The following is a 23,020-nucleotide window of genomic DNA, read 5'->3' as shown; positions in this document are numbered from 1 at the left end:
GTATATAGGCCATGAGGATGTTGTACATGGCAGCTTCCCCATGGCAGCACAGAAGCTTCACACTTCATTATTACAAGACCAGCGACGTGTGAAATCATTATAGAGAAGCAGGGAGGTAGGGAGGGAAGATACGGGGCAACTGATACCCCAAACACAGTGAGGCCTCTCTGGATGCAGGGTGAGACCATCCCCTTGGAAACCTTCCTTAATGTATTCAACAGCTGGAGGGCGTTACTTGTCTCACTATCAACAGAGAATAGTACTAGTTAGTGTGACTGGAAGCATCAACTAGTGATCAGGAAACATTGTCCAGAGTCAGGGATACATTTAGATGCACAACAATCTTTCAGCATATCCAGGTGATGGTCATGCATGTGAGATAAGATATATAAAAAAATAGCCAAATATAAACTTTTTTAGGCAGTAGAACTGGAGAAAAAATATACTTGACTAAAAAATCAGACTATGTCTTATACTCCCACCCAGTGGTGAAAAGTAGAGAACCACATCTGTGTCCACGTCACCTGAGTCAGGGCGGGGGAGTCTCTCGAATCTCATAGAATAGCATGATAAAATCTCATGAACATTTTATTATAGGGGTGTGTTAACTATGTCGTTTGATTTGCGGATATAATTTAAATGTATTAATTGGTCACATAATCTCGCATGAAGTTTTTTAAAGAATTCTAACGTCTATGAACGAATGAATAACATTTCAAATGGATTATGTAGTTGATTAATTATCCCTCCTTAAATGCAATAATGTAAATTATTAATTATTTCCTGGCAATCACTAAAACAGTGTACGAGGCAGCAACCATATTCTGCTAAAGTTTTATCTAGCAGGCAATACACGCGGATCGTCGTAGGGTGTGGAAGACCCCGAACGGCCAAGATGGCGGCGTCCATGGCAGATGCCGGGGAGTTTGAGAAGTGGCTGAATGATCGACTAGACTCCTTGGAAGTGGACCAGGAGGTGTATGGAGCTTATATTTTAGGAATACTTCAAGAGGAGGAGAGTGACGAAGAGAAGGAGGACGCACTGCTAGGAATTCTATCTGCATTTCTGGTAAATATAGGGGGCAGACATGCCATGCTTGCGCCGCGGTAAGTTAGTCAATAGCTGGCTATCGTGCTCAATGGTTACAAGTGGGTGTTAACTACGCTATCTAACAACTGAGTGACTACAATCGATCTGTTCCCATATAACTAACTGGTAACAACGTTAGCGACGTGTCAATCTACCATTAGCCATATTTGGAGATCGGGGTTAGGCGAATCAAACCTGAAGTTGTCCAGACCCTTTCTATTATTAGCCAGTTATCCCGTGTTGAGACTTCGGTGGAACTCTCCAGACAAACATATGGTTATGACATACAGCAGGGTGGCCATGCCTCGAGAGCTACTGGGTACCAACCCATTTGCAGGATTTCGTTTTCACTAATCAGCTGCTCGTCAGGTTCAGTTGAATCAAGTTTGTTAGATCAGGGTTGGAGAAAGCCTACATGCTCAGTAGGCTACTCCAAAATGTGGCAACACCTGACATAGCACATTATACTAACTGATGATTCACTGACACGACGTCCTTCCCACTTGCTCTCAAAGGAGAAAGGGGTAACTGCAGCTCAATGTGGCGTGTGGGAGTCTCGAAAGAATAGTGGCCCTATTTCAGCATTGTGGATGAATGCGCGTGAGCGCCACATCTATTTCTATGGGCACAAGCACTGTTCATGACACAAACTGTTCACCCCTCTTGTTGAGAGAACATTTGGAAGGTTGAATGTTTATTTCCATAAATTCTACACATTTTGTCATGACGTGCAGAGAATATTTGACCTTTTTAAAGCTCATTGTCTTGCAATTCTATACATTTTGCCATGTCTAATGTGTGTTCATTTAATATTTGAGTGACTCAAACGTTACATTTATTGGCTAAATACAAAAACGTTAGCTGACATGGGCTAGTACAGGTATTCCCAAACTGGGGTGTACGCACAATGCCGTCAGTGATACGCCAAATAAAAATGTGATTAAGGTAAAAAAATATATATCACAGTTGTTGGTAGTTTACATACACCTTAGCCAAATACATTTAAACTCAGTTTTTCACAATTCCTGACATTTAATCCTAGTAAACATTTCCGGTTTTAGGTCAGTTAGGATCACCACTTTATTATACGAATGTGAAATGTCAGAATAGTATAGTTATTTAAGCTTTTATTTCTTTCATCACATTCCCAGTGGGTCAGAAGTTTCCATACACTCAATTAGGTTTTGGTAGCATTGCCTTTAAATTGTTTAACTTGGGTCAAACGTTTTGTGCAGCCTTCCACAAGCTTCCCACAAAAAGTTGGGTGAATTTTGGCCCATTCCTCCTGACAGAGCTGATGTAACTGAGTCAGGTTTGTAGGCCTCCTTGCTCACACACACCTTTTCAGTTCTGCCCAATAATGTTCTATGGGATTGAGGGCAGGGCTTTGTGACGGCCACTCCAATACCTTGGCTTCGTTGTCCTTAAGCCATTTTGCCACAACTTTGGAAGTATGCTTGGGGTCATTGTCCATTTGGAAGACCCATTTGCGACCAAGCTTTAAATTCCTGACTGATGTATTGATGTTGCTTCAATATAGCCACATCATTTTCCCCCCTCATGATGCCATCTATTTTGTGAAGTGCACCAGTCCCTTGTGCAGAAAAGCACCCCCACAACATGATGCTGCCACCCCCGTGCTTCACGGTTGGGATGGTGTTCTTCGGCTTGCAAGCCTCCCACTTTTTCCTCCAAACATAACGATGGTCATTATCGACAGTTCTATTTTTGTTTAATCAGACCACAGGACATTTCTCAAAAAGTACGATCTTTGTCCCCATGTGCAGTTGCAAACCGTAGTCTGGCTTTTTTATAGCGGTTTTGGAGCAGTGGCTTCTTCCTTGGTGAGTGGCCTTTAGGGTTATGTCGACATTGGACTCGTTTTACTGTGGATATAGATACTTTTGTACCTGTTTCCTCCAGCATCTTCACAAGATCCTTTGCTGTTGTTCTGGGATTGATTTGCACTTTTCGCACCAAATAATGTTCATCTCTAGGAGACAGAACGCATCTTCTTCCTGAGCGGTATGACAGCTGCGTGGTGCCATGGTGTTTATACTTGCGTACTATTGTTTGTACAGATGAACGTGGTACCTTTCAGGAGTTTGGAAATTTTCCCAAGGATGAACCAGACTTGTGGAGGTCTACACTTTTTTTCTGAGGTCTTGGCTGATTTCTTTTGATTTTCCCATGATATCAAGCAAAGAGGCACTGAGTTTGAAGGTAGACCTTGAAATGCATCCACAGCTATGCCTCCAATTGACACAAATTATGTCAATTAGCCTATCAGACGCTCCTAAAGCCATGACATAATTGTCTGGAATTTTCCAAGCTGTTTAAAGGCACAGTCAACTTAGTGTATGTAAACTTCTGACCCACTGGAATTGTGATAGTGAGTTATAAGTGAAATAATCTGTCTGTAAACAATTGTTGGAAAAATGACTTGTGTCATGCACAAAGTAGATGTCCTAACTGACTTGCCAAAACTATAGTTTGTTAACAAGAAATTTGTGGAGTGGTTGAAAAATGAGTTTTAATGACTCCAACCTAAGTGTATGTAAACCTCCCACTTCCACTTTGTGTGTGTGTATATATTTACACACACACACACACACTACTGTTCAAAAGTTTGTGGTCACTTAGAAATGTCCTTGCTTTTAAAAGAAAGGAAAAAAAAAAAAGTCCATTAAAATAACATCAAATTGATCAGAAATACAGTGTAGACATTAATGTTGTAAATGACTATTGTAGCTGGAAACTGCTGCTTTTTTATGGAATGTACAGCTATGTAGATAGAGACCTGTTATCAGCAACCATCACTCCTGTGTTCCAATGGCACGCTGTGTTAGGTAATCCAAGTTGATTATTTTAAACGGTTAATTGATCATTAGAAAACACTTTTGCAATTATGAAAACTGTTCTGATTTTAAAGAAGCAATAAAGCTGGCCTTCTTTACACTAGTTGAGTATCTGGAGCATTAGCGTTTGTGGGTTCGATTACAGACTCAAAACGTCCAGACACAAATAACTTTCTTCTGAAACTCATCAGTCTATTCTTGTTCTGAGAAATGAATGCTATTCCATGCGAGAAATTGCCAAGAAACTGAAGATCTCGTACAACGATGTGTGCTACTCCCTTTCAGAACAGCGTAAACTGGCTCTAACCAGAACAGAAAGAGGAGTGGAGTTGCCTTTTCACTGTTGACCTTGAGGCTGGTGTTTTGCGGGTACAATTTAACGACGCTGCCCGTTGAGGACCTTTGAGGCGTCTGTTTTTCAAACTAGACACTAATGTACTTGTCCTTTTGCTCAGTTGTGCACCGGGGCCTCCCTATCCTCTTTCTATTCTGGTTAGAGTCGGTTTGCACAGTTCTGTGAAGGGAGTAGTACACAGCGTTGTACGAGATCTTCAGTTTCTTGGCAATTTCTCGCATGGAATAGCCTTAATATCTCAGAACAAGAATAGACTGACGAGTTTCAGAGGAAAGTTATTTGTGTCTGGAAATTTTGAGCCTGTAATCAAACCCACAAATGCTGATAGTCTAAAGAAGGCCAGTTTTATTGCTTCTTTAATCAGAACAACAGTTTTCAGCTGTGCTAACATAATTGCAAAAGGGTTTTCTAATAATCAATTATCCTTTTAAAATGATAAACTTGAGTTAGCTAACACAACGTGGCATTGGAACACAGGAGTGATGGTTGCTGATAATGGGCCTCTGTAAGCCTTTGTAGATATTCCATAACAAATCAGCCGTTTCCAGCTACAATAGTCATTTACAACATTAACAATGTCTACACTATTTCTGACCAATTGGATGTTATTTTAATGGACAAAAAATTTGCTTTTCTTTCAAAAACAAGGACATTTCTTATTCGGAAGATAAAAGCTCTATAAATATTATTTTGTGGTGCCCCGACTTTCTAGTTAATTTACATGATTAACTCGATCAGGTAATATTAATTACAGAGAAAGGATTTTATAGAATAGCATGTCATATCACTTAATCCGGCATAGCCAAAGACACGACAATTGTAAGCCTGCCACACACACACACACGTTAAACATAAGAATGAGTGTGAGTTTGCCACAAACCGGCTAGTGGGAAGTGACAAAGAGATCTTATTGGACCAGGGCACAAATAATATAATAATAATAAATAATTTAGCTTTTTATTTAGCCATCTTACATACACTGCCGTTCAAAAGTTTGGGGTCACTTAACCTCTCTGAACCACCCATACCGGATCCGGGATAATTGTCATCAGCAACGCTGAATAGCATAGCGCCACAGTCAAATAATATTACTAGAAAATATTCATATTCATGAAATCACAAATGCAATATTGCAAAACACAGTTTAGCCTTTTGTTAATCCACCTGTCGTCTCAGATTTTGAAATGATGCTTTACAGCGAAAGCAATACAAGCGTTTGTGTAAGTTCATCGAACGCTCGACAAAACAATAAGTACACTTAGCATCAGGTAACTTGGTCACGAAAATCAGAAAAGCAATCAAATTAATCGTTTACCTTTGATCTTCGGATGTTTTCACTCACAAGACTCCCAGTTAGACAACAAATGTTCCTTTTGTTCCATAAAGATATTTTCTATATCCAAATACCTCCGTTAGTTTGGTGCGTTATGCCCAGGAATCCACCGGAAAGAGCGGTCACGACAACACAGACAAAAATTACAAATCATATCCATAATGTCCACAGAAACATGTCAGATGTTTTTTATAATCAATCCTCAGGGTGTTTTTCAAATACCTATTCGATAATATATCAACCGGGACAGTTGGCTTTTCACTAGGACCGGGAGTAACAATGGCCGCCTTTCTCTTTTGTGCACAACTCACTCAGAGCCCCCACCTATCCACTTACACAATGTGGTCGTTCACGCTCATTCTTCAAAATAAAAGCCTGAAACTATGCCTAAAGACTGTTGACACCTTGGGGAAGCGATAGGAAAAGGAATCTGGTTGATATCCCTTTAAATGGAGCAATGGGAGGCTATGGAACATGACGTTTTCAAATTAGAAGCCACTTCCTGGTTAGATTTTTCTCAGGGTTTCGCCTGCAGTTCTGTTATACTCACAGACAATATTTTGACAGTTTTGGAAACTTTAGAGTGTTTTCTATCCTAATCTGTCAATTATATGCATATTCTAGCATCTGGTCCTGAGAAATAGTCCGTTTACTTTGGGAACGTTATTTTTCCAAACATAAAAATAGTGCCCCCTAGCTTCAAGAGGTTATAAGACTTAGTAATATTTTACATCAATAGCAGTCAACATTAATCGTCACCTTATTTCAGTCTCATCTGAAAGTTGTAAATTCTTGGTTATCTTCACGAACCCTGGCTGACAAGTTGAATCAGCAATACAAAATTGGGTTTATTTATTTATTTACTAAATACATAACTAATCACACAGAATTACATATACACAGAATGAATCATACCTTGATTACAAATTATATAATGAAGGAAAACGTCCTTAGCGGAGGGAACAGATATGACAGCTGGTTACACAAAGAAAAGGGGCTGGGTTTGAGTGAAAGAGCGGGAAGACTGAGGAACAAAGGGAGAAGCGATGTCTCTGTCGTAAATACAGTATCTTATGCATTCTAAATACTATTTACTCTGAGCTGCGCCTCGGTAGGTTGGTGGTAGATGGAAGGCCGTGTTGCCCAACAGAGTCCTTTGAAGAATGTCTCTCGTGGTAAATTGGATACGTTGTAGTAACGTCGTTGTGTGGTAGATTCTGTTTGTTCTTTCCTAGCCCACGTTTACGGCTGCTGTTGCTAACTCAACAGCTAGGAGGTATCACTTCTGTAGTCAATAAGAGTTCAAAGTTAATACCATTCGCAACCAAAGCTCACGCTGAGGTTGGCTTCGTTCTGTAGTTATTATCTGAACCATTCTGACATCGGACCGTCGTCCTCACATCCTCGGAACAGGAGATTACATTTTCATCAAGGCTTTATATAGTGGAGCAAGAAGGGTGTGTTTTAAAAGTTTTATAATCCATGTCTCTTTACAGGGGTGGGCCACTGATTGAGCAGAGCCCTAACCTTATGAAAACCCCCAAATCTCTCATTTGGAAGCTAAAATTACATTTAATCTCTTCACCAATAATTTTATATTCAAACATTTAAATTGAACAATTCCATGTGAATCCGATAACTACAATGTGCAGACTTTTCACTGTAGAGTTTGTCATCCTGTCATTGATGAGAATGTCTCAGAAGACAACCGAACTGACATCATATTCATTAAGTACCACCGCATATGTTCAATTGGTTGGATTACCAGAATATAGTTCATTTCCCCCCACCTTCTGATGTTACCAGAATCTCTATGTTAACCAAGGGATTTACAAATGTCACATCAGTAGGGTAGAGAGAGGAAAAGGGGGGGGAAAGAGGTATTTATGACTGTCATAAACCTACCCCCAGGCCAACGTCATGACACAATGATGGCAAAAAACAACATTTGAGAGTGCGCTGACCCTGGTGCTAGAGGGGGTACGCAGCTGGAAGTTGAATGTTTGAAGGGGTACGGGACTATAAAACGTTTGAGAACCACTGGGCTAGTTGATCTGGACATTTCTGACAAGTAATAAATAGCTCTCTAATGTATGCAATGACTGATATGACAAGAGGAAAACTGATGATGCACTACCCAATTTCAAAATGGAACATTGTACAATCTACTATTACAACTTTCAAGAGTATGTTGAACGCCAGACTGCTGACCCCTCGCGCCCCCCATAGTTTGTGAACCACTGGGTTAGACCATTTGTCCCAATCTGGCCCGGGAGCCCATTCAATCTAGCCTGGCAGGAGGTTTGAGTAAAAAAATATATATATATACTTTGGGTTAAACACTCCTGGCCACTCTTGAACATCCATAACTATAAATTATGTATAAATTATAATGGACCTAAACATTTTCAAATAAATGCTATTTTTTTGTATAGGCTGCTATCTTACTTGAAATAAAATCAGTGGAGGGAATGCTCATGTTAGCTACCACCGGCGACACAACCGCGATACAGCTGCCCAGTCGGAAGCACTTTAGGTCGGCAGGCTGGTCGATACAACACCTGTACACTGGTCACCGGCTCATCGACTCGTCATGCAGCCCAATCAGCAACGCAAAATGGTCTTGAGTGGCAACATCTGCCCAATTAGCTGATTCACTTTCCATACACCCACTCCTTTCAAAACACCCACTCGTCCATACTAAAGTTGCCATATTGGGCTGCATCTAACCATATTTGTCTCAAAGTAGTGATGTTCAAATTCACTAATTGCATGTCCATTCTCTACTGTCTTCCATGCACAGGAGGATGAGAAACTTGAAGATGTCTGCAAAGAGATCATTAGTCAGTGGGCTGAGAGCTGTGCCCGGTCGGCAACCAAAAACAAGGAGGATGGTATGAACATAAAAGACAAATGATTCTAGCTGTACTTTCAGACAAGAGCTAATAGCTGGAGCAGCCGTTGTATGAATTATCTGTTGAATTTCCTCCCTCCCTCTCTCTCTGTCTTTAGCTGAGGTACTGGCCATTGCCAATCTGATAGAGAAGCAGGCACAGATTGTGGTGAAACAGAAGGAAGTATCTCAGGAGTCCAGGAAGAGGAAAGAAGCTAAAGAAGCAGTCCTGGCTCAATATGCCAATATCACAGATGATGAAGAATATCCTTGGCTCAATATATTGCACTTATTGTGTGCCCCTACAGTTATGCTTTGCCCCTTGTTAAACCTATACAGCTCTAAATGTCTTAAGTGTTTATTTCTGAAATGTATAATGAAAGCAGTGTTTCCCAAAATGTTCATTTTTATGTGACTGCAATGAGGAGCACTATTTTTCAAGTTTCCTTGACATCAACACTGAAGCTGAAGAGGAGGAGCAGGCTTTTCCCCCCAGTGGTGATAAATGTATCCTGTCAATGCCTCCCATTACTCCTCCTATAACTCCTATTGAGGGAAAATGTACTTACTGTGATATGTGGTTGTCCCACCTAGCTATCTTAAGATGAATGCACTAACTGTGTCACTCTGGATAAGTGTCTGCTAAATGACTAAAATGGAGTGCAAATGTATTGTTTACTGCATTAAGTAATATTTAACCAGTACTATATTTTTAAAGACCACTTATGGCACCGTCAACTTCTTAACCCAGGTAATAGTACATTTTGGTCTGTATATGAAAAGTGCCTTGGAATGAGAGTGCTGATCCAGGATCCGTGTTGCCTATTAAATCTTGATTAAATGTTTTGGGGAAACCTGATCCTAGATCTGCACTCCTACTCTGAGATGCTTTAGGAATAGGGATGTTGGTTTTGCTGTGAAACTCCTTTACTGGTCGCCTCAGCCCTGTTTAAGAACACCAACGTGGAGGAGGTTTTGAGCAGGAAGAAACAGCAGAGGGACCAGGCTAAGGAAGACTCGCATAAGAAGAAAGAGACGGACAAGATGCAGCGTGAGAAGGATAAACTAGCCAGGCAGGACAGGAAGGACAAGGAGAAGAAACGCACACAGAAAGGGGAACGCAAAAGATGAGAAACAAATGACACCTTGGGACATTGTCACATTAAATGTTTTGTTACTGGATAAAAAAAACTGAAATCAACATCTATTTTTACCTATCCCTTATTTTCCACCCTTATGATTGTAACATGACATTGTAACAAGAACTTGTCTGGACATTGTTTTAACCAATTACCATTTTACTTTTCTATTGGTTTCAGTCATCAAGCTTTATCTAAAACTGGGAAACAGTCCATCTATCTACAATGTGTTCTTTCTCAACTGTGATTAAAGTAAATCAGTGACTCTATGAAAAGCCAACATTAATAGTCTATCTCTACTTGCTCTGATCAACCTGCACAAGCTCTTGCCTGTATCTTTCATCCTACCATGTTGATACTAAAGAGGCGGATGTTTCTGTATCATTGCCTCCTTTTCAATATGCCTCTACTAATAGGGAGACTGTCTCTGAAAATGAATAGTCATTCAATAGATGTAGCATGCAAGCCTTCACTCTAAAATGTTTGCCCAGTTTAAGTAATAATTTTCCAAGATAAATGTTTTTAAATGGCATTCAAATGTTCTGCAATTACTATATTGTAGTAAAATAAAGGGGAAGTGCTCTATGGGATCTTAACTCACTCAAAGATTGAGCCAATGTGTTGCAAATGCTTTTCCTCTTTGGAGATGGATTCACTCAAGGCATTGTCATATTAAATACATTCAGTTTGTCACCCCAGTCTTCATGTACTGTCTATGCACTCTCTTGTATTAGAATCAGAACAGCGTGGTGGTTGATACTGTACACCTCGATTATATCATGTACAATGTTTGCAGAATGGCAATGGGGTTCATTTTCAACATTTTTTGAATAAATAAATGCCATTTTAAAGAGCTTTATTGTTTTTTGAATTAATAAAACAAACGATTATCGTGAAACATACCATTTCAAACAGGAACATTAAAAATACAGGGGTTTGAACATGTTTGCCACCTGTCTTACGAGTGTGTATTATGTCATTGATAGTATGTGTCCATCAAACTTAATTCTTATGTTTTGAAATGAGCTTTAATGCAGCTTGATTAACATTCAGAGAACTAAATTCAAAATAAGAATAACATAAGATTTAATTAACATCAATGCATGACCAGTCCAAATTTCTAACCTACTGAGTAAGTAAAAACAATACACTGACTATGTTGCTTTTCAGGTAAACCGAGGAAACGCAATGCTTCAAGTTGACGATTGATTGGTATGTTAACATGGAATATGACAGAAAAGTGGTTCCCATTGCCATATCCACTCAACTTAAGAGGAGGCAATGATCACTTATCCACAATTATTGGTTGTTAAGAAGCATATTAGAGAACTGAATGTCAAATCACATTCAAATAAATAAGTAAAACAATCAGGAAAACATTCAAATGACTGCCATGTTTTAATAATTATAAATAGTGTCTTTAAATAATATTCGGCCTTTCCAAGATTCCCATTATTTTCGATGACCCTAATCACAAAATGTGGTGATTTTGAAGATAAATTAAGCCTTAACACATTTCATATTATGAATTCCCCTAGCCCAAGAGCAACTATCAATCAAATTGTACATTTGTGGCCACTAAGGTCAATTAAACTCATTTTCCTTGCAATGACTGCAAGTACCCTAGCTCTAAGGTAGTTGACAATACTGATGAATGTAATACTGTATATTCTACAGTTATCACCACCAACATATCTGATCAGGCTCTGCTCTCTCTCATGTTCCTAATAGAAGCTCGTTAGCAGGGAATTACTGGGGCTGAAGGGATTTTGGGGATTCTCAATTCAACAGCATAATAGAATTGTACTGCCATTTAAAATAAATGCACCTCTGGTTATCCCATTACATTGCTCTGAACCACCTGCTTTAGGATAGATTTTAAATAAGACTGATAATCTCCAAAAATAATTAATTTCCTCTATTTGCTCAAACTGAGCCTACATACAAGAATTCCTTTTGTTCTGTCTAATGATGTGATCAAAATTTCATCTGGCCTAATGCTCCTCACTGGTCTTGCTCTCAGCAACATCTATAGCATGAACGTGAGTGAGTGTCACATGTGAACCATAGGGTGGCTCAGTGGCATCAGAACTGGATAAGTGTTCTCCCTGGGCTGGTCTCCTCAGAGGTGCTCTGCTCATCCAGCTTGTCCGTGTTGGACTTGGGTAGGGTCATCTGTAGGGCACACCACAGGGCAGTGCGGGACTTCCTTGTGGTCAAACACAGACCCCTCAGTGCTGTAGCAAGTAGCAGTATATCTAGCAGGAATACAGGCAAAAAAATAAGACAGCAGTTGTGTAAAGTAATTAAGTAAAGTAATACTTGAATGTACTACTTAAGTAGTTTTTTGGGGTATCTGTACTTTATTATTTATATTTTTTACAACTTTTACTTCACTACATTCCTAAAAAAAATTATGTACTTTTTACTCCATATATTTTCCCTGACACCCAAAAGTACTCGTAACATTTTTAATGCTTAGCAGGACAGGACAATTGTCTAATTCACACTTATCAAGAGAACATCCCTGGTCATCCCTACTGCCTCTGATCTGGCAGAAAACACATGCTTCCTTGGTAAATGAAGTCTGAGTGTTGGAGCATGCCCCTGGCTATCTATTTTTTTAAAAATGGTGCCTTCTGGTTTGCTTAATATAAAGAATTTGAAAGGATTTATCCTTTTCCTTTTGATACTTATGTATATTTAAAAGAAAATACTTTTTAGACTTTTAGGATTTTACTGGGCGACTTACACTTTTACTTTAGTCATTTTCTATTAAGGTATCTTTACTTTTACTCAAGTATGACAATTGGGTATTTTTTCCACCACTGGTTTTTAGGCCTCATCATCAGAGCTGACAAATGCTGCTCATCCCAAACACGAAAAGGCAAATGTAGAAGACAAGCTCTGTTATTTGCTCTTTCAAGGAAATAAAATATAAAAGGCTCAACAGAATAAAAAATGGCAGCCATATTTCCAGAATAAATCTAAAACAAAATTAGAAGACAATGCACAGACAAATGCTTGGGGATTTAGTTGTTTAGAACTAGCTGCGGCTCATTAATGACTTAGTGTTGAGTTACCTCTGTCCTCTCTGAAATGTGTGCTGGCCTGTCTCTGACGGTTTGAAGTGTTGACAAATTCCTCCTTGCGTCTGGCCTGGGTAATGTAAATAGCCTCGAGGTGTCTGTCCAGCGCTGAACAAATATTGGCATGGAGGGGGAAGCTACGCAGACGCTCCATTTTACCCAGAAGGCTCACCACCTATGATATAAGAGGAAAATAAATTCCATAAAAAATTATTCAACTGCATTTTGAAACACTTGCAGAACTTGATGGGTGTTCATCTAGCCTACAGCAACTGCTATTCATGTATTGGTCTTAATCTACTCTTCTATCAACACTCATGCCAATTTGTATGGAATTAGCCATCACCCAATCCTAAAATTCCAAAGTGGACATTTAACCTCCTAGAGTCGATTCATGCACCGGTGCGTCAATCTAAGTAACATAATTTAAAAAAAATCTCCATTAAAATCCGTCAGTTTAACTTAGAGATGTCTGCATTGGGTGCGTCTCTTTCTACCACATCTGTCGATGTCGCACTTCGGCATCTGCGTTTGGCCTACAAACTAATGCGGCCCCAAGTGTCATGGGACTCGTCTGTAGGTAACTGGTTATACAAAATTTATGGACATATGATGGTAGTTTTGCGCCTACCCAAAAAATGGGTTAAATATGTGTTAAAAATATATACAGTTGATGTCGGAAGTTTACATACACCTTAGCCAAATACATTTAAACTCAGTTTTTCACAATTCCTGACATTTAATCATAGTAAAAATTCCCTGTTTTTAGGTCAGTTAGGATCACCATTTTATTTTAAGAATGTGAAATGTCTGAATAAAAGTAGAGAAAATGATTTATTTCAGATTTAATTTTCATCACATTCCCAGTGGGTCAGTTACACTCAATTAATATTTGGTAGCATTGCCGTTAGATTGTTTAAATTGGGTCAAACGTTTCAGGTAGCCTTCCACAAGCTTCCCACAATAAGTTGGGTGAATTTTGGACCATTCCTCCTGACAGCTGGTGCAACTGAATCCGGAATGTAGGCCTCCTTGCTCGCACACGCCTTTTCAGTTCTGCCTACAAATTGTCGATAGGTTTGAGGTCAGAGCTTTGTGATGGCCACTCCAATACCTTGACTTTGTTGTCCTTAAGCCATTTTGCCACAACTTTGGAAGTATTCCTGACTGATGTCTTGAGATTTTGCTTCAATATATCCACATAATTTTCCCTCTTCATGATGCCATCTATTTTGTGAAGTGCACCAGTCCCTCCTGCAGCAAAGCACCCCCACAACATGATGCTGCCATCCCCGTGCTTCACGGTTGGGATGGTGTTCTTCGGCTTGCAAGCCTCCCACTTTTTCCTCCAAACATAACGATGGTCATTATGGCCAAACAGTTATATTTTTGTTTCATCAGACCAGAGGACATTTACCCAAAAAGTACGATCTTTGTCCCCATGTGCAGTTGAATACCGTAGTCAGGCTTCTTTATGGCGGATTTGGAGCAGTGGCTTCTTCCTTGGTGAGTGGCCTTTTAGGTTATGTTGATATAGGACTCGTTTTACTGTGGCTATAGATACTTTTGGACCTGTTTCCTCCAGCATCTTCACAAGGTCCGTTGCTGTTGTTCTGGGATTGATTTGCACTTTTTGCACCAAAGTACGTTCTTCTCTAGGAGACAAAACGCGTCTCCTTCCAGATGCACTGAGTTTGAAGGCAGGCCTTGAAATACATCCACAGGTACACCTCCAATTGACTCAAATTATGTTAATTAGCCTATCAGAAGCTTCTAAAGCCATGACATAGTTTTATGGAATTTTCCAAGCTGTTTAAAGGCACAGTCAACTTGGTGTATGTAAACATCTGACCCACTGGAATTGTGATAGTAAGTTATAAGTGAAACAATCTGTCTGTAAACAATTGTTGGAAAAATGACTTGTGTCATGCACAAAGTAGATGTCCTAACTGACTTGCCAAAACTATAGTTTGTTAACAAGAAATTTGTGGAGTGGTTGAAAAATTAGTTTTAATGACTCCAACCTAAATGTATGTCAACTTCCGACTTCAACTGTATATATATTTTCCAAGCTTTCTTATATCTCCTAGATATAGGACAAACACTTCAAAACCCTGTTTCTTAAAATTTATTTTTTGCCATTTACAGTGCATTCGGGAAGTATTCAGACCCCTTGACCCCCATTTTGCTTTGTTAAAGCCTTATTCTAAAATTGATTAAATTGCTTTTCCCCCCCTCATCAATCTACGCAATACTCCATAATGCCAAAGCATGAAAAGGTTTTTAAAATGTTTGCAAATTTCTAAATAAAATAAAAAGTTAAAATATAACATTTACATAAATATTCAAACCCTTTACTCAGTCCTTGTTGAAGCACCTTTGGCAGCGATTACAGCCTTGAGTCTTCTTGGGTATGACACTACAAGCTTGGTACACCTGTATTTGGGGAGTTCTTCTCTGCAGATCATCTCAAGCTCTGTCAGGTTGGATGGGCAGCGTTGCTGCACAGCTATTTTCAGGTCTCTCCAGAGATGTGAGATGTTCGATCGGATTCAAGTCCAGGCTCTGGCCGTGCCACTCAAGGACATTCAGAGACTTGTCCCGAAGCCACTCCTGCGTTGTCTTGGCTGTGTGCTTAGGGTTGTTGTCCTGTTGGAAGGTGAACCTTTGCCCCAGTCGGAGGTCCTGAGCACTCTGGAGCAAGTTTTTATCAAGGATCTCTCTGTACCTTGCTACATTCATCTTTCCCTCAATCCTGACTAGTCTACCAGTCCCCACAGCTGAAAAACATCCCCACAGCATGATGCTGCCTTTACGCCCTGATCTGTTTTACCTGTCTTTGTGTTTGTCTCCATCCCCCTCCAGGTGTCGCCGCGCTTCCCTATTATCCCCTGTGTATTTATACTTGTATTCTCTGTCTGTTTGTTGCCAGTTGGTCTTATATGTTTTTCATGTCAACCAGCGTGTTTTCCCGTACTCCTGCTTTTATTCTCTTTTTGCTAGTCCTCCCGGTTTTGACCCTTGCCTGTCCTGACTCTAAGCCCGCCTGCCCCTGACCCTGCCTGCCGACCTGTACCTCTGCCTCCCTCTGGATTACCAACCTTTGCCTGCCTTGACCTGTCTACTGCTTGCCTCTGTTGGAACATTAAACATTGTTACTTCGACAGTCTGCATCTGGGTCTTACCTTGATTCGTGATACTGCCAACACCATACATCACCATAGGGATGGTGCCAGATTTCCTCCAGAAGTGACGCTTGGCATTCAGGTCAAAGAGTTCAATATTGGTTTCATTAGGCAAGAGAATCTTGTTTCTAATGGTCTAAGAGTCCTTTAGGTGCCTTAAGGCAAACTCCAAGCGGGCTGTCATGTGGATTTTACTGAGGAGTGGCTTCCGTCTGGCCACTCTACCATTAAGGCCTGATTGCTGGAGTGCTGCAGAGATGGTTGTCCTTCTGGAAGGTTCTTCCATCTCCACAGAGGAACTCTGGAGCTTTGTCAGCGTGACCATCGGGTTCTTGGTTACCTCCCTGACCAAGCCCTTCTCCCCCGATTGCTCAGTTTGGCCGGGGGGCCAGCTCTAGGAATAGTCTTGGTAGTTCCAAACTTCTTCCATATAAGAATGATGGAGGCCGCTGTGTTTTGGGGGACCTTTAATGCTGCTGAAATGTTTTGGTACCCTTCCCCAGATCTGTGCCTCGACACAAGGGTCTGAATACTTATGTAAATAAGGTATTCATGTTTTTTATTTTTAATAAATTTGCAAACATTTCTGAAAATCTGCTTCCGCTTTGTCATTATGGGGTATTGTGTATAGATTGATGAGGGAACATTTTTTTCCCAATCAATTTTAATAAGGCTGTAATGTAACAAAATGTGGAAAAAGTCAATGGATCTGAATTCTTTACGAATTTACTGTATGAATGTGTTATTCAATGCGTTTCTATAGTAGTAAAGGCCAAATTCAATATTTTATCAAATCTTTAAAAATATAGATTTTGATACCTAAAGGAGTCCTAAAATTCTAAATCAAATAGCTAAATGATCCATAGCATGACCATCTTAAAACAATTCCATATGTCAGCTTAGAATCCCCCCCCAGGCTTAGACTTTTAAGAATGAATATTTCTCACCTTGGCTTGTTCTCGGATCTGGTCCACGATGAGACGGTCCACTCTGGAAGGGTTAGGTGGGATTTTGGGGAGGGCACTGCTGGTCACCACAGAAATCCGCTTTCCAGGATAACTCTTGGTAAGGACGTCCTCGGTCTAAAACACATAATATAAAAAAAACACTTAATGCCAACCAATCGAACTATACATTTTAATCCTAGTTTGGGAGTCATTCTTACCAAGTATTGTATTGCAGCATAATCAGATAAATAATAAGGATTTCAAGATGATCACAAGAAACAAAAATATTCCCACTAAATAAAGCACTCATTTTTATTGCTCACCTTCTTTCTCTCCTTCTCCAGGACTCTCCACTGCTCATAGCACTCCTCCAGGTGGAAGTGGAGCTGGCTCATGGGTCCTCCACGGTTCCTCATTATCCTCGGGGAGCGGAGGCCTCCCATCATCCCTGGGTAGGGGTTCTCTCCACTGGAGCCCATCATGTCATTGAGGTAAGGGTTGAAAGCTGCAAACTCCCCGTCTGGCAGCAGGTCACACAGGTCCATGGGGGGGATGGAACCGCCGTAGGGGAAGGAGGATCTGGAGTTGAAGCTGGCAGAGTTCAAAGACATGTGGCAGGAGTTCTGTCTGGGGTCATTCATAGCCTGATACATGCAAGGCAGAAAGGCTGGGTTCTTTCCTGCGTTGACAGTGCCGTTTCCTCCGCCGAATCTCTGAGAGCCATACATGCTGCCGAGTAGGTCGAGGTAAGGGTTCTGCAGGAGCCCCTGCTTCTTGTCCACATCTCCTGTCATGTGAGTGCTGGTCTGGGGCCTTGTCTTCCCATCCAAGCACTGAGTCGGGGAGCAGCCATCAGCCACCAGCCCAGCCATGTGCATCCTGCTCTTGTCCAGCTGCATCTCAAAGTCACTGTCGCTGGCTCCCCTCCTCAGCCCGCCCATGCCCATCCTGACCTGGTTCTGTCCTGCCCTGCTGCTGTGGAGGCTGGGCCCGTCCCCCTGACTGTAGTCCTGGATGCACGGTGGTGGTCCTCTCTGCATCTGGTGGGAGTGCTGAGGTACAAACTCAGACACAGAGTGGGACAGCATCTTGGACGGCCGAGAGGAAAAACAGTTTCCCATTGGCTGCTGATGCTGCTGCTTGAGTTTGTTCTGCAATAGGTTCTGCTGGCTATAATGGTACTGGTTCAGACTCAGGCCCGTAGAGAGGGGATTGCTTCCTTTCTGGACAGCCATCTTGTTTTGGTGAGAAATTGTAGGATTGAAAGACGCTGAGAGTGATTTAGTTTTTTGGAAATACTCAACGTGTTGTGGACCAAATCCAGATAAGTCTTTGGAATCAAAGTCACTCTGTAGCAGCTCTTTGCTCTTCATTCCTCCATCCGTCTCCCTCTGCATGGCTCCATACTCCCCTCCTAGTTCCTTCTTAAACTGCATGGCTTGAGTGCTTTGCCCAGGCATCCTTGTGTTGGAGAAGTTCCTCTGTTCGGCCATGATGTTGTCATACTGCATCTGCACACTCTGCCGTTTCTGGGGCTCCCTACCACATGCGTTGTCCTGCTCACCCACCATCAGAGTCTGGATGTTGCTGGCCAGCTTGTTGACCTCTTGCATGGTGTACTGCTTGGTCCTTCTGGGCTTGGCGCTGATCTGGCCTGGGAACTCTTCATAGTAGTGGTCAAAGCACTGGCTATTAATCTTGCTCTGGGGGCAGAAGGAGGGTGCAAAAGCATCCATGTGGTCAGAAAGAGCGTTCCCAGACCCACAGAACCCTCCAACCTTCTCAGCTGTGTTGTACTCGTGTTTACTCGGCCTCGTGTTTGAACGGTAGGCGTTCCCCACGTTGGGCAGTGGAAGCCCCGGCGGCTTCGGCAGCTCTTGGGTCTGTAGAGAGTATCTAGTGTCCATGTCTCCATTGCAGGAAGAGAGGAGCCACTGCTGGTCACTGGTATCAAAGCCGTTGAAATGCTGGTAGAACTCTTCGGAACCTCTGTTCATTGGCTGCCCTTGTGCTTTGCTGAAAGACTCAGGGTAAACATGGTTCGGCAGAAAGTTGGACTGCACTTTGGACTCTGATTGGAAGTACTGCTGGCAATCGTCGCTCATTGACTTGGGAGACCAGACAGATTTCAGTTGGGATAATGTCCTGAAAGGAGAGTTGAGAAGTTAAAGGCTAAATACGTTTTTTTTTAAAAACATAATTGAAAGTCTCAAAGTCATTACTGGCAAACATTGCGGTTAACATTTTCAATTCCCATTAATTTGTCTCCCAATACTAAGAAATTAGCTCATATCACTGAAGACAAAAAAATACCCTCCTAATGAATAACTTACTCTTCAGTATAGTAACTGTCCATTTGATCAGCCTCCTCCAAGATATTTGACACCAGCCCATAGAGATCAGCTTCACTTCCACAGTCATTTCCATCTGGGAGATTCCTTGGAGATTTAAAACATAAGCATTTCAAAACACATGAAAAAGAAGACCATTTACATTTCACATGGAGTGGGACATATAGAGGTTATTAGAAGTTCAACTTAATTTCAAATGGACAGTGTATTCATGAACACCTTGTGTCTTCAAATCACATATGAAACGTTCTCTATGATTTCAGTACAATAAAATTATAATAAACAAAAATATAAACGCAACATGCAACAATTTCAAAGATTTTACTGAGCTACAGTTCATATAAGGAAATCAGTCAATTTAAATAAATTCCTTAGACCCTAAACTATGAATATTCACATGACTGGAATTACAGATATGCATCTGTTAGTCACAGATGGGAGTGGATCAGAAAACCAGTCTGTATATGGTGTGACCACCATTTGCCTCATGCAGCTCGACACATCTCCTTCGCATAGAGTTGATCAGGCTGTTGAGTGTGGCCTGTGGAATGTTGTCCAATTACTCTTCAATGGCTGTGCGAAGTTTCTGGATATTGGCAGGAACTGGAAGACACTATCATACACATTTATCCAGAGCATCCCAAACATGCTCAATGGGTGACATGTCTGGTGAATATGCAGGCCATGGAAGAACTGGGACATTTCCAGCTTCCAGGAATTGAGTACGGATCCTTGCAATATGGGGCCGTGCATTATCATGCTGAAACCTGAGGTGATGGCGGTGAATGAATGGCACGAAAATGGATCTCGTCTTGGTATCTCTTTGCATTCAAATTGCCATTGATAAAATATAATTTTGTTTTTTGTCTGTAGCTAATGCCTGCCCATACCATAACCCAGTGGTGTAAAGTCCTTAAGTAAAAATACTTTAAAGTACTACTTAAGTCATTTTGGGGGGTATCTGTACTTTAAAATTAATATTTTGACTACTTTTACTACTATTTCTAAAGACAATGTTGTAGTTTTTACTCCATACATTTTTCCTGACACCCAAAAGTACTTGTTACATTTTGAATGCTTAGCAGGACAGAGCATGGTCCAATTCACACACTTAAGAGGACATCCCTGGTCATCCCTACTACCTCTGATCTGGCGGACTCACTAAACACAAATACTTTGTTTGTAAATGATGTCTGAGTGTTTGAGTGCGCTCCTGGCTATCTGTAAATAAATAAAAAACACGAAAATTGTGCCTACTGGTTTGCTTAATGTAAGTAATTAGAAATGATTCATACTTCTACTTTTGATGCTTAAATACATTTACTTTTGATACTTAAGTATACTTAAAATCAAATACTTTTAGACTTTTACTCAAGTAGTATTTTACTGGGTGACTTTCACTTTTACTTGAGTCATTTTCTATTAAGGTAGCTTTACTTTGACTAAAGTATGACAATTGGGTACTTTTTCCACCACTGCCACCATGGGGCACTGTGTTCACAACATTGACATCAGCAAACCGCTCGCCCACACAACGCCATACATGTGGTCTGCGGTTGTGAGGCCGGTTGGAGGTACTGCCAAATTCTCTAAAACGACAGAGATGGCGTATGGTAGAGAAATGAACATTAAATTCTCTGGCAACGGGTGCTCGGGTGGACATTCCTGCAGTCATCATGGCTAATTGCACGCTCCCTCAAAACTTGAGACACCTGTGGCATTGTGTTTCTCCTGGCAAAGGAGAAATGCTCACTAACAGGGATGTAAACAAATTTGTGCCCAAAAAGATTTTTGTGCATATGGACATTTTCTGGGGTCTTTTATTTCAGCTCATGAAACATGGAACCTACACTTTACTTTATATTTTTGTTCAGTATAAATTAAGACTTGGTCTTCCTTTTCCCAATACATTCTTCAGACTGTCAATGTTAAATACTGGTATGACAAAACACAGTATGGACCAGGTCAGTATACAATTCTGAGAATTGCATTTGAATAGATTGATGAGGGGAAAAAAATTCCCAATCAATTTGAATAAGGCTGTAATGTAACAAAATGTGGAAAAATTCAAAGGATAAATGCTCACTAACAGGGATATAAACAAGTAGTTAGTTTAGGTACCTGCTTTGAACATTGTTTTGGGTGCAATTAATGAGTTGGTATGGATCATCCTGTGCAGACCAGGGTGTGTAGGACATGGGAGGTTCTTCTAACAATGAGAATTCGGGTAAGGGGATGTACGGCTGCAAGAGTCTTTCATTGTCCGCAGTTCCACAGGTCTGTGATACAATAAAAAAGGAAATTCATGAACCCTAGTGAAAACGTCAGCCAGTCACTGGTGAGATATAGCATTCTGATTATGTTTTGCCTACAATAGACAATTCATACCAATTCATACCTAAAACACTAGCTACTTAATATAAACCATTAATAAACATACCACTTGAATTATTTATCACCTATAGCCTACATTGTAATGAACTGCAATCTAGAAAAGTAAAACACTTCTTTTGAATGTCTCACCTGATGCTTATTTGAGGAAAAGAATGAGTCTGAACCTGATGATGCACTCTGGAATCGATCAAACGCCATTCTCACTCCTCTTGAACTTGCACTTATTCTATTCTTCACTGCATTATTAAACTAAACATTACAAAGATATTCATACAAACATTCAACAGAACAATAGAGTTTCATTGACTAGCTATCTTGATTATTAGATATACAGCTAGCAGGGTAATAACATATTGTATTGCACAATGCTAACTTGGCCCAAGTCAAATTGTAATTAATTGTACGTTAGCTAGCAACAGTAAGTTTGCGGACGTTAACTAGCTAAGTTAGTTACAAAGATAGAAAGAAGGATGCTCAGCAGGTGTCTAGCTAGCTAAACCCAAAACACTCAAAACAAACAACTTTTATGAGTTCAATCAACAACGTATTCTGAAAAACACAGTAATAACAGACGGTTTGACTTTTGTCCTAAGTTAGCTTTCGTGTCCCTTGTCTCCCTCAGTCACACGATTTATGTCTAACTAAATTTAGTTAGCCAACTGGGCTAGCTAGCTAGCTACTTACCTCCATAAATTATTTTGTAAACAACGTTTCTGTAGGGAATTTCCCCAGCTGAAATGTTCACGATTTAAAAGTATAACTTTTCAAAAAAATGAATTAAATCAAACGGACTTTAAACAATGACAGGAGAAATCACTAGTACATTGCGGCTAGCTACAGAAGTATTGATCTCGAGCTTGCCAGTTGCTCTTCTCGCTTTTGTAAAGTAGCGTCACGAGCAAGACCTTCACAACAACCCCCGCGAATAAAATGCTCTTCTTTTATCACTAACTGTCTCAAAGGTGATGATTGGTCCATAAGAAGCTTTTTCACCCAATGGGTTCAAATAAGAATTGTACACATAAAGGGCATAGCAACCAATCATTTTCATCAAATTAAAAGATGGGGGAATCCTATTTTACTATCAATGAGGGACTATATCATGAGGCTTTTTCATGCAAAGTGAAGGATTTTTGTTGAACATGTATTGCTTTTCTTGAATCATCTTCATCAAAAAAAAATTATAAGTAAACATATGGTCGGCTACATCCTTATAAAGTATACAATCATGTGTTACAATTAATACTAATAACTAAATCATAGCAAAAATAGTGCTTAGTCAAGTCCAGGACCTCAATTTATTCAACCAAATATGAAGAAACTTCCCTTGTATAAGTAGTTGGAGACTGGACATCTTTGGCTACAAGTGTTGCAAATGCATTGTCC

At 40.4% G+C, this 23,020-nt stretch overlaps 2 protein-coding genes across 2 annotated transcripts; one reads left to right on the top strand and one right to left on the bottom strand.

Annotated features, from left to right (window-relative positions):
* Window positions 1-862: 862 nt before the first annotated feature.
* LOC110538206 (coiled-coil domain-containing protein 43) lies at window positions 863-10,521 on the top strand. The gene is made up of 5 exons (XM_021624863.3): window positions 863-1,069; window positions 8,440-8,530; window positions 8,649-8,793; window positions 8,990-9,036; window positions 9,473-10,521. Exons 1-5 carry the CDS (start codon window positions 896-898, stop codon window positions 9,658-9,660), a joined length of 645 nt encoding a protein of 214 aa, XP_021480538.2. The 5' UTR covers window positions 863-895; the 3' UTR covers window positions 9,661-10,521.
* On the bottom strand, window positions 10,508-22,556 carry meioc (meiosis specific with coiled-coil domain). The gene is made up of 8 exons (XM_021624862.3): window positions 22,319-22,556; window positions 21,764-21,883; window positions 21,362-21,519; window positions 19,223-19,327; window positions 17,213-19,034; window positions 16,890-17,024; window positions 12,752-12,932; window positions 10,508-11,926 (listed from the first exon to the last, which is right to left on the bottom strand). The coding sequence occupies exons 1-8, from the start codon at window positions 22,322-22,324 to the stop codon at window positions 11,754-11,756; spliced, it is 2,700 nt and encodes an 899-aa protein (XP_021480537.3). The 5' UTR covers window positions 22,325-22,556; the 3' UTR covers window positions 10,508-11,753.
* Between the last annotated feature and the right edge of the window lie 464 nt (window positions 22,557-23,020).

The sequence above is a fragment of the Oncorhynchus mykiss genome, chromosome 12, assembly GCF_057628025.1.
Source record: "Oncorhynchus mykiss isolate SJ-2025 chromosome 12, ASM5762802v1, whole genome shotgun sequence".
In the NCBI taxonomy this organism is placed as follows: domain Eukaryota; kingdom Metazoa; phylum Chordata; class Actinopteri; order Salmoniformes; family Salmonidae; genus Oncorhynchus; species Oncorhynchus mykiss.
This window is presented reverse-complemented; position numbering and strand designations above follow the sequence as displayed.